Raw genomic sequence first — 12,163 nt, 5'->3', positions numbered from 1 at the left:
TTTGCATTCAATTATGTAACTAAAGATATTATGGTCAGAGTGTGTCGGCTTTCGATATAACCTCTTAGAGCTAACTATTTAAACTTGATCTTTGTATAACCTATAATTATGTACTTTTGATAGGATGTTAGCTAGATTAGTCATGTGGACTAGGCGTGGTTTCGACTTGCTAGCTGATTGTGAGGTGGCTGTTGTTGGGCAGAAGAAGCGCCGCTGCATGCTCTCGAGTCCGTCTGGCTAACTTCTTAGTTTTAATTATTTTAGATATGGTAAGTTTCAGCGACAATTGTACGTGCACAAGAGTACAAAGATGGAATTCTAACCATACAATCGCTGTTTTTCATTAATATGCATTGTTGACTTATTAACCAGCATGCTAGCTAGCTAACTATCTGCTGTGCTAACGTCAGTGTTAGCTAACATAAGATAATTAACGACCTTCGCCTTGAGAACCGAAAAAGGCGCACTAGCAGCTGGTAGCTAACATTAGCTGGGGCTAGCTAAGTATAGTTAAGCAGCATGCTAGCAACAACTAGCATTAGATAACTTAATCGATCACCATCGACTTTTTGTCAGTGCCATCCATGTAGGACAGATCAAGGTTGCTTGTTGAAGTAACGCTAAATTTAACTGTGACCAGTTAACATTTAGCACAACAATGCAAACTAAGTTAGCTAGCTAACTAGTACGATCATATTGCTGTCATTACCGGGAATTTTTGGTCCTTTAACTTAACATTAAACCACAGAATAGTAATAAAACAAAACACAATTTCATGTTATTGCATTTGTTGCTGAGGTTACTGCTGAAATTACAATTTAATTTGGCTTAAACCAACCTTAGCTTTGATGTCCGACCCAACTTTAATAGTTATTCTTACCTTACATCAAGTCAACAGTTATCATGTGTAAGCAGCGCTAAAAAGCTTAAGTTAATTAAAGTTCTAAACATGCACAAGTCATTCTGTGTCATGATCGTGTAGGTGCATTGTGTAGGACTTGGCCGTAAGTATTTGGACTGTTGTCCCTGAGAATGTACAAGTGTTTTGGTATTATCCTATCATGCAGCTCAATAATTCAAATGTTGCTTTATTGAAAGGATAACCACAAGCCCAGGAGCAGCAACCAGACTTCCCCTTCCCATAAACTGTCAAATGGCTACATTCTACCTGAGGGCAAACTGACTCCCAACGCCCTTTTTGTTGGTGGAATTGACATGAAGGTAAGACCAGCGGTGCATCTCATAGCTAATTTCCGAGTCCTCTACTTGCCTCGCGTCGTAGTCCCTTTTAAGGAACGCCAGATTGGTCACATTACGCCACTTTCTTTGCCCGTTTTGAACAGTCAGAACGCAGTTTTTTACGTCGTCTGATGGCAAAACGCGTGGAATCCTCATGTAACGCCGTTTTTTATGGGGATCAGTACGCTATCATAACGCGTCAGAGGAGGCGTACTGTTAAATGATAATGAGCTCTACCCTGTCTTTTCCAAAGCCAATAGTTTTGGACTGTTTTCACCCAATCAGTAAAGAACAAGAACAGACCACAGGAATTCAACCCAGCCCAAGTATGAGCAAAGCTTGATGGATTTGGGAGAACTTTTTCTTTTTCTACTATCGTTTTTTTCTATTAGTAGGCTACGGCCATCGGTAAACTGAAATTGTAGGCATGTAAGCTGTACTGGGTTTTCATTGAATTGGTTATCATATGGGAAACGTTTGCTGCATTCACAGTTACCTAACGACAACTGATATTGTAGCTACTATAGTAGTAGTATATAGTAGTTTAACTCGCTCTTGGTACAATAAGTGTACTAACCTCCAAAAATTAAAACCACTTACTTGCATCTTGCAAAATAAATGGGCTAGTTTTGATTGAGATCACTGTATTGTTGCTACATATTAAGTAAATAAGGTAGGTGTTATGACACGCGTACTGATCCCTGTAAAAAATGGCGTTAACTGAGCATTTCACTGCGCTTTTTACGGCGTATTGCCATTAGACAACATAAAAAAGGCGTTCTGACCGTTCAAGACGGGCTAGGAAAGTGGTATAATGTGGCCATTTTAGCGTTCCATACCCTCCCACTGCGGAGGCACGAGAGAGAGGTAACAAGCAAATGTGTTCTAGAGGGACAAGACGTTGTTTCCTCTGAAGCGTCACATGAATTTGTCAGCTGTGTCTTCTCTTAAGACATCCATGATCTTTATGGGTGGAGTTAGCAACTCCTTCAGCTGCACGGGAAGCCTGCACTCGTGCACCCTTTCTTGCCCATAGCTCATCGTGCACGCTCATCAATCCTGGGGGGGGGGGGCAGAAATAACCTTTGAGACGGCCTTCACAGAGGGACAGCACCACAGAGGCTCCATCAAAAAAGGCCATGAGAGGCAGCCCACATGCATGCTCCTACTGCATACCAACATTTTATTCTGCTGTAAAAAAAAACAACTAAAATGTCCATGCCATATCAAGTTTGAGTTTGTCGCTACTTTAACGCAGTAGATTGATGCTGTCAGTTGCATGTTAAGAGCTGGCAGTACAATCATATCTGCCCTGAAATTGTTCAACTCGAACAGATTAAATTAAACACCAACTGGGTCTGCTGTACGACAAAGGTTGAAACCCCACTGTTTTGAACAAGTGCATTGTTTTTCTTTTCTTCTACAGGACACAATGGAGTGAAGGTGGTAAAGTATAGCAACTAAAATACAGTTTTTCACTTTGTAATTCATTTCCACCTTCAGGTGGATGAAAATGAAATGCGGGACTTCTTTGCAAGATATGGTCCAGTGAAGGAAGTAAAAATTATCACGTACCGTGGAGGGATCTGCAAAGGGTGAGTTTTGCTGTTTGGGGACCCTCAGATGTAGGGGCTACATTTTTACTATACAGAGTGCCTTGATTTCAGTTTGACTCTTTAACGGTGTGTAAATGAAGCCTTGTTTTAGCTGTGGGACTTTCTTCAACAGCATATAGTGACACCTGGTGGCTTACAGAATGTATAGCTGCCCTTCAAGATGATCCCAAAGAACTTCACCAACTGATTTTATGTTTGCAATACATAGACTGTAGATATATTGACGGTCTATGGTGCGATACAAGTTCAACAAGCCTGTGTGTCGTCATTACATTTTTAATTATTTTGAACAGAAGTGCTGCGTACATAGCCATAGTTCTCGGTTGTTCTATTTAGAATAGTACCATAGTTTAGCAGCAAAACAGTCCACCTGAAGGAAACGCTTTCCGAAGCACCAGTGAGATTTGAAACTCCGAATGTCTTTAGTCACGTTTGACTTGTTTGACACTAGCTCCAACACAACATATTGAACTGGTGTGCTTCACAGAAGTCTGTGTATTCTACTGCACTCGTGACCTCCAGTGAGACGTTCGTAAAGCATGAATACAGAAATTGTTCTGATTCACTCATTTTCCTCGTTAGAGAGTGTTGGCTGTATTTGTCAGTGAACTTGCAACAGTGTGGGGCTGTAAACTGGGGGATTGTTCATTTACATTTCAGTTTAATGGATAGTCAGTAGCTAAATTAATAACTTGGTTTGATAACTCTTTTTTTTTTCTTCATATTTTGAATTAGATATTGAGTATATGTTTTTGTTTGTTCCTAGGTATGGGTTTGTGTACTTCAATGAAGAAGTCAACATTCAGTCAATCGTTGAGGTGAGTGGATGTTTCTCTGTGGAACTGTCATTTTTAATTTTTCCATCTGCAACTGAGAGTAATATTTCCTCTTATTTATATTTTGCCATAGCAACAGATCAGTTTTAAGGGCCGGAAACTCAAGCTGGGCCCTGCCATCATGAAAGAAAGGAGCTCTCGTATGTATTCCGATACACTTCCCAAGAACTTGGTTGGCTGTTTGATTGGCAATGAAGATACAAATACAAGGTCTGGCTTCTAAAACATTTCATACTATCTTTTTTTTCCTTCATCTAGGGTCCATGCCATCCCGTCTGTTTGGCCCTGCTCCCTGGATGAACCCCACTCAGTACTTCTACTGTGCCTGCTGCTCACCCATGGGAGGGGCTATGGCACCACCTTCACCCATCCTCAACGGAGGCAACCCCTACAATCAGGTAACACACGCACATAGCCAAGCTATCCATCTCCTTTCAGTAGGCAGGCAGATTTAAGAATATGAAAAAAGAGGTTGCCATGCCAAAGAAATCCACCGTGTGGGTTTAGTAATGCTGTTACATAACACTTTTCTGTTCTTTCAGTTTCGCACTGTAAAATAAAATCAACCTTATTTTCATTGAGGGGAAATTGGCTTATTATCACAACCAAGAATAGAGGTGCACGGCAGAGACTTATCTGCCAATTTACTTCTCAGTTTACTAGAAGAGTCCAGTTAAGCAAATAAAGTTGGTTCTGGCATGATTTAAGGTCATTGCTAATATTATCCAAGTTGGTGAATTATTCAGACAATACCAACAAAACCATTAGCAGTTGTGGTGCAATCTTTCCAAGGACACTAGCATGATAAACAGTGACTTATTGCTGTAGCCTTTCAGTCTGTTTCACGATATTAAATATATATTTTAACATCAGCCGAGCAGTTTGCTATATAAATGTACATCTCTGCGCTGTGGTTTAAAGTGCTTATCTTGGCTCTCTCTGCAGCCGTACTCTTACTCCAACTTCGGAGGGGTAATGATCCCACAGATGCCAATGAACTACGCACAGAACGCCTACGCCTACCAGGTACACACACACACACACGTTATCTGACCCACTATTTTCTATACTCACGAAAACACACACACTTAGTTACATTAATTAGTCAACAGCATCCCATGCAGGGTCTAATAGGCACTGCACATATGCTCCTGCATATGAGATGAAGGGTTTAGCCTGGCTTGGATCCACTTGTCCCAGCCTACACCACACTCCACATCCCCATCTCCTTCAGAGACAAGCCTGGGTTTGTCTGTTGCCCTGTCTCACCGCTGACCCCTCTCCCCCTACACGCAGTACACTCCACCTCACTGGATGGCGGACCAGAGGACACGGCCTGTCAATCAGGTGACTCTACATTTAGTGAGAATCAATGTAGATGTCAGTATGAGTGGTAGTAGTTTCATTGCAACACATATCACATTTGAGAACTTTGTGCGATGAAAACATTAATGGGAGACTTTCAAAATCCACTTGATTAATACATACTTTTTTTTTTTTTTTTGCAACAAATTGTCCTCAAACTGCAATGTTCATGCATGCCACTAGATGGTGGTGTCTGGTCATTGTTCACATCCTGAAGAATGGACTGTGCAGCATCCGAACTTGATTTTTTTTTACTTGTAATTTTTTTTTGTGGGGTGCCTTTTTTTGTGGCAGCTGTTTTTGTCTTTAAAGCATTTCTGTGAGATTGTTCTCACAAATATATGTTTGTTATGTTGATGTCTGTTTCCAGAACTTTGTGGACTGCGGAGTCCAGACTATGATGACTGTGCTGTAGTCCACAGCTACCGAGCCCCTTGCCAGGTAAATCGTTACTTCAAATTGCTTTCATACAAGTGATAGCAATGTGCCAATTAGGGCCTATCGTCTGCAAGCATGCACACCTTTTCTCCAGAAGGAAGAGGTTGTTCAGTGCAAATACGTTAAGGTGTTGTATTTTGTTGGAATAAGGACCTGCATACAGTTTGCCATTCATTGTACATGGTTGCCTGTCCCTTTTTAGCTGCTTCACAATCACTTTGCGGAACTTAAGTGCGTGAACAACTGTGGGATTAGCGAGAAAGTCACTGAAAGAGAGCTTAAGCAAACTAGGGTAGCTTTAAATGTAAAGCGGATAATTAGCCGCTGCAATGACAAGATGGTGAAATTAACTGGGTTGAGCTACTGACTCAAGATGCTACCGGCAAGCAGAACGCCGTCAGCTGGAAATGAGCCAGTCCGTTTACCGCTGCACGGCAGCTAAACTGGGTGCAGGTCAACCGAGCCGGTTTCACTGATTATAATGGAAGTGTAGTGTTCAATGTAGCCTGCCCGTCAGACTGGTGATCTTGTGTAACTACGTTTGGTCGATATGAAAAAGAAAGGATTGCACAAGCTTAATTCTTTACCACAGTTACACAAATATTGTTAACATTATTTATCTGACTGGCTTTTGAAAGGACTAATCCATATTGGGTGTTTAATTGAAGGCGTGAACTGTTGTTAGCTTGATGAGTCTTTTATTTATCTATGTATTTTTGTCTTCTGCTCCCTTGTCCTACAGTGGCTACAGTGAGTCAAAATGCGGACGGGATGACATCTTGATGTTCCAGAACGGCTGGAAGCAACCCAACGTCTCTCACTGTTTCCTGAACGCCCTCCTCGCTCCCCCCCTCTCACTTTTTGAGACCCATTTTAACACCAGACTGCAGGAGCACTCCACTTTTTCTGTAATTTGATCACAATCACATTGACCACGACAGGTAGGGACTACTGTGTGGTCAAACCGCTTTTAACCCACACGGATCACCGGGACAGAAGAGCAGAGCACCCCTCACCGTACCAGCTGATATACGGGCTCACATTCCTTATTCTTGTTTGTATACCTTTGTTAGTAATCCCAAAGAAAAATTGGAAAAGACTTTTAAGCTCACCTTTTGTGCCTATTTATATTTTATGTTTAATTTATTTTTGGAATTATTTTAAATGTTTGTTTGGTTGGGTTTAATTTTTTTAGCCTCCGCAAGGGCTCTCTGTACATATAAAAGGTATGTTTATATATATATATATTGTAACAATGTCTTGACAGCAATCTGGTTGTTTCAACATTGGAGTAGAACGATACTTCAACTCCAGTTCAGGTTTAATGCCCCTCTGATTAAGAAATTGTATTAACTTGTGTAAGGAACACTTGGTCATTCCATTAATTTCAAGCACTCACATTTATTTTCTGCTCCATTCTATTTAATTGGGTGTCGATTGAGGCAGGAAATGAACAGCAATTTTGTCACATTGTAGCACCTCATCAGTATCACTGATTTCTTGTCTTGGTGAAAGACCCAATTTTTTTTGAAGTTGAATTCCACACACTGATCATCTGTGTGTCACGTCTGTAAACCGTCCCATCCTGTGACTGGTTTTTCTCAAACGGTTTTACACAAGGACAATCACGGCATCATTTCTCTTCCCCAGTACTCGCCAATCAACTTCTATTTGGAAAAAAGGAAAAGTGGAAAGCAGTTTTTAATCCACACTGAAAATGAAGGACATGATTTAAAGTAAAGTGCTCTGTTTCTTTAGGGAAAATAACATTCGCTGTACATATTTCACTTTATACCGGTTGTTGTTTTTTTTTCTCTGGGTTTTAATCTAGTCGCAGGTGATTTTGCACAAAGTATTTAACGGTCATTGTATGAGTGGACAATGCTTCTTTTCAGGACTGTGCCGAAGTCTTAGGCAGGTGTGAAAAAAAAGTAAACTAAGAATGCTTTAAAAAATTAAAATGATTGTTTATTTTAACAATTTACAAAATGCGAAGTGAGCGAACAAAAGGAAAATCTAAATCACATCGATGTTTGGTGTTACGACCCTTTGTCTTCAAAGCAGCATCAATTCACAAGGATACACTTGCGAAAAGTCGGGCAAGGTTGGGGATCGTGGACGGAGTGGTCGGCCAAGGAAACTTACACATCAAGCTCATTTCCCTTCATATGGGAAGATGTCCAGTAGTGACATCAGCTCAGAACTGTCAGAAACCAGTGGGACCCAGGCACACCCCTCTGCTGTCAGGAGAAGTCTGGCCAGAAGGGGTCTTCATGGTAGAGTTGCAGCCAAAAAGCCATACCTCAGGCTATGTTTCTGTGCATAGTTGAGTTGCTTGGCCTCGTTTCCATGTCTGAGGTATGATTTTTTGGCTGCAACTCTCCAACTTAGACAGTAGAAGGGTGTGCCTGGGTACCACTGGTTTCTGCCGGTTCTGAGCTGATGTCACTACTGGACATCTGATTTGGAGGGAAATTAGCTTGATGTGTTTTCCTGTGGTGTTTTTTCAAGTGTTCTTGGCGACCGCTACGTCTCCGATCCCCAACGTTGCCCGACCTTTCGCAAGTGTACCTGTATGAATTGATGCTGGTTTTAACGCAAAGGGTAGTAACACCAAACATTGATGTGATATAGATTTTTCTTTTGTTTGCTCACTTTGCGTTTTGTAAATGATAACAAAAAATGTTGAAAGCATTTTTAGTTTAAAGCTTTTTTTCACCTCCGCCTAAGACTTCAGCACAGTACTGTATATTACTTTCAGTAAGTGCACTTAATTTGTTTTTTTTTCTGTTAACTATGTACACTAAAAGCAGTTTTGTATGGTTGGAGATGCACATTTGGTAATTGATGTGTAGGATCACATTTTCTTTCACTTGACCCAGTTCTGCGTAGTTGTGTTGTATTGGGCGTTGACCTCAGGGGTCCGGTGTGCAGACGCCTGGTTGTATTGATAGAGCCTGGACACTGCACCGTTACGTTTGGTTCATTTTTAGTGCTCATGTTTAGCACGGTTTGAAAAAAATAAAAGTTGATTCTTATGGAGCTCCAAGGTTTCTTTGCATCATTGTTCTACTGTGTTTGTTTATTTTCTGGGATGTTTATTTAAAATCTCGCTGCTGATGCTAAAGCATGGAGCTTTCAGACTGCCATGTTTCCACCTCTGCCACTCCCAGCATCCATGAGCCTGTCGCTGGCTGCCGCTTTCCAGTCAGGGTTGGATTCCCTGTCTTCCCTGGCAACAAGACCATCATTTCTCGGTCACAGAGCGTTTTGTTTTTGTCACAGTCTAGTGATGTGACTTGGCTCCCCAGGGTGCCTTGTCCTGTCCGTGACCACCCATCAGCCCCACCCACCTACACCCCAGTCAGACGTTTCTGAATTATGGATAAGTCTGGATCTTATGAAATATGGATTTTCTAAAGGAGACCTTTTAAAAAAAAAAAAAACACCTTGATAACCTTGACGGGAGACCCACATGTGACTTAACACTGAAACACAAACTTAACACTTTCACTATTGGTGCTGGATATGATTGGTGCAAAAATCTCAGAAGCTTATCTCTATGGTACTTTATTGCATTCCCCCCTCACTTTTCTATGTAATATGCCATCACGAGGTAGTTTTATTAATTCAGGTCCCCATTAGGATTCCTAGGCCTACTGTTTCCCAAATTGCTTCAGAGTATCCAACCTTGAGAGCAGCTAGTGAGTAACAACAGGGAGGAGAGATGTTTGGAAAGCGCTCGCTCTCGCTCCTCACACACGCTGGTGACAGAGAGGCGGACTGAGAGCTCCTGAGCCGCCCGTGAGATTCAGCAGCACTCAGCTTTAGTTTCAAATGGAGGACTCCTGTTTGGTTTCCATTGGATCGCAGCACATCTGACCTGATGTGTGCCTCATTCCAGCAGCCGTGACGGGGACAGGCACAACGACGTTAAAGAGAAGAGGGACGCACATCGACGGACTCAAGTGTGAGGAAGCTTTCAGTCCAGCGTCCACTTTGCGCAGATTGGGAACGACGTGATTGGTGAGTGTAAATCTTGCCTGTTCATTTATTTCCTCTAGAAAGAGAATTTCCACATTTATTTAGGATTTGTGTTGACGCATTTATGATAATTGGCAATATGAGTGACCGGAACTAAATTGCATATTTCCAAAAACACTCTTGTTGACTCTTAAATCATTTTGAATTTTCTTACTGTGGAATATGATCTTTCATAGCTTTGAAAAGAAAACTTTTAGGAGTTAACACGCAGCTAGAGGCGGAAAGGCCCTACTAAAATAAAGGGCAGGAGTCATTGAGAAGTCTTTGTAAACCTTTCACAATAAAACACTTGTGACAGAGAGAAATCGTCTCGGTTTAGACATCCAGCCAGTCGCTTGATTTGTGTGATGCTGTGTACCATTTGTTATCCGTGGCGGAACGAAAATGAATAAGCCCTCTGCTCACTGTCACAGGTTGAAGTGAACTCAAGATATGCGTGACGGAGTAAATGTGTCGAGCGCAGATGGAAGAGGGGGATGGAGTGTGTGTGTGTGTATGTGTGTGTGTGTGAGAGAGAGAGAGAGAGAGCGCTGCGCGTCAGAACAAGAAATATTCGGTGCGTAAGCGACCTGTCATGTATCATTTCCCTTTCACTAAACTACCGGCGTTAACGGGCAGCACCAGGTACCCACGTGTTGTGAGTGTGTGTGTCTATGTGTGTATGTATGTCTGTGTGTGTGTGTTTGTGTGAGGTTAAGGTTGAACGCACCAAAAAAGGAAAACCAGAAACATGTAATTTCAAGCTAGGCTGCACCCACAAAATGCAAGGGCCATCAATTAGTTACATGGATATGTTTGGTTGCTCACCATATAGCTTAGGAATCTATTTGGAAGCACTTGAGAAAGCAGTCACTAGTGGTGAGTAACATCCAGTTTATTATACGGGCCATATTCTATAAGTCATCAGGTATTCTCACTCTTCAGACTAAAACCGTGTAAGAGTCTACCTCGGGGTTTAGTCCAGAGCTGTCCTTTGTTAATAAGATGCTTTTTAAGAGCAAAACAGGCTGTGCCACTAACTGCGTGACACACCAATACATCAATGTCATAATTAGTTTTTTCTCCTCGCCATGCAGCCTCATTAAAACGCTGTTTGAGGTGACTACTTTTGTTGCTTGAGGAAATCACACCTCCCTCCAGGCAACTTGACATGCTCTCAGTCTGCTCTGTCTGTATCCCTCATTCTTTCTGTTCTGTTGCCCCCCCCCGTCAAGGATGTCGAGATCCAACCCAGTGGGAGGGAAGCCCACTCCCCAGGACTCAGTCTGTCACCTCTAATTTTGAAATTGAATGAAACACATCCAATATAATACAAGAATCATGTATTAATAATAATGCTACCGTTTTCATTGCCATGCCTACATGTTGTTTTTTTTGGTCAAATATCACACAGCTATAAAAAATAATAATTCAGAGTCAAACTGCTGATGGGCTGAACATTCATTGCATACATTGCATACACTGCAAACTCACAAGCAGTAGGAATTATGGCTTCTGAACAGGCCCATAAAGTCCTATAATAAAGGAGACTGGAAGCTACTGATGTATTCGCTGATGAATTTGTTGATGCTTGCTTTGAATCAGTTTAGGGCATCAGGTGAAAAAAAACGAACACAACCAGCAACTACTGTATATTAGATGCAGCTGAACAAAACCTAACCCTCGTCCTCTGGTGGCCTGCAGTGTTGTAGTTGTAGTCACCAATGGTGCCAGACATTCTGGGCCTTTGGATAACAGCTCATTCAAGACCCTAAAATAGCAAAATATCTAGAATCTCTGGCCGCTCCTCAACGTTTAAGACAACATGTTCGTATCGAAGTGAAATGCCATCTGTTTGGCAAGTACAATGGTTAAAGTCTGGCTATGAATAGGCTACTGCAACCATTTGGTTTAGTTTTTTTTGTTTGAGAACATCAGACAAGCAAGTGCTTATATACACCTAATTACTCTAACCTCCACAAATGCAACATTTTGCATTGGCTCCTGCTATTTATGCTAATGCAGATTTGCTAAGAACATGACCGATAGGAGACAGCGGTTTGAGGATATACATATGGAAGAGCAGAGTGCCATTTTCTCTGCTAAGCCCATAATTATTGGGATGTTTCAAAGTGCGTTATCACACTTATACTGTGACCATGGAAAATACTGATTGGCTGGCAGGTGCCAATATTAAATTGTTAGAGCTAGACCGTTAAATCAAGCTGTATGTTGGCTTTTTAATGGCGTACTGCAGACATATCTGAGTACATAGCAGCTGATAAATAACAAGAAATTACGGTACTGAAACACCAAGTATGTGTTTGAGGTCATTTAGAGGTAATTTTTGCTTATTTATGTCTTATCATTACAGCTGTGGCTACCTGTCGATAGTCAGCACAGTAGTTGAGTGTAATCAGTGGGTTTAAAGATATATTTTATAATAGTCACTGTAGTTTTAAAAAGAATGGCTAAGACAATATAAAGTGTCCAGCATGAATAAATGTGAATTTTACCTATTGGAGAGCCCTCCTGATAGGTCCTTCTATACTTACTGTTCATATTCCCAAGCCTTTGGCCGTCTGTAGCTCTCCCTATGCAGCGGATGAATGCATGCTATTGGAAAGCAGACACACACCCCCCCCC

General features: G+C 41.5%; 2 protein-coding genes across 6 annotated transcripts in view; both read left to right on the top strand.

The window, feature by feature from the left end:
* Positions 1-2: 2 nt before the first annotated feature.
* On the top strand, positions 3-7,172 carry dazl (deleted in azoospermia-like). 5 transcript variants are annotated; one of them, XM_034892327.1, is made up of 10 exons: positions 3-269; positions 1,099-1,221; positions 2,743-2,834; positions 3,622-3,673; positions 3,765-3,831; positions 3,950-4,089; positions 4,637-4,717; positions 4,988-5,038; positions 5,427-5,497; positions 6,246-7,172. In XM_034892327.1, exons 1-9 carry the CDS (start codon positions 267-269, stop codon positions 5,469-5,471), a joined length of 654 nt encoding a protein of 217 aa, XP_034748218.1. In that variant the 5' UTR covers positions 3-266; the 3' UTR covers positions 5,472-5,497; positions 6,246-7,172. The 5 variants fall into 5 exon arrangements, with proteins under 5 accessions (XP_034748218.1, XP_034748217.1, XP_034748221.1 ...); XM_034892326.1 differs by having other exon boundaries at positions 6,226-7,172; XM_034892328.1 differs by having other exon boundaries at positions 104-269; positions 1,108-1,221; positions 6,226-7,172.
* A 1,941-nt stretch (positions 7,173-9,113) lies between these two features.
* Positions 9,114-12,163, top strand: part of rftn1a (raftlin, lipid raft linker 1a) — a 23,328-nt gene continuing 20,278 nt past the window's right edge. The window contains exon 1 of the mRNA XM_034892316.1: positions 9,114-9,520. The gene's annotated coding sequence lies outside the window, so the exon portion shown is untranslated. The remainder of the gene's footprint in view (positions 9,521-12,163) is intronic.

Source organism: Etheostoma cragini, chromosome 14, assembly GCF_013103735.1.
Source record: "Etheostoma cragini isolate CJK2018 chromosome 14, CSU_Ecrag_1.0, whole genome shotgun sequence".
NCBI lineage: Eukaryota > Metazoa > Chordata > Actinopteri > Perciformes > Percidae > Etheostoma > Etheostoma cragini.
This window is presented reverse-complemented; position numbering and strand designations above follow the sequence as displayed.

What these genes read in the sequence shown, in the direction of transcription:
- dazl (XM_034892327.1), top strand. An exon ending in ACATTCAGTCAATCGTTGAG is followed by an intron (nt 3,674 to 3,764) that starts GTGAGTGGATGT and finishes ATTTTGCCATAG; the next exon opens with CAACAGATCAGTTTTAAGGG. An exon ending in GGACACGGCCTGTCAATCAG is followed by an intron (nt 5,039 to 5,426) that starts GTGACTCTACAT and finishes GTCTGTTTCCAG; the next exon opens with AACTTTGTGGACTGCGGAGT.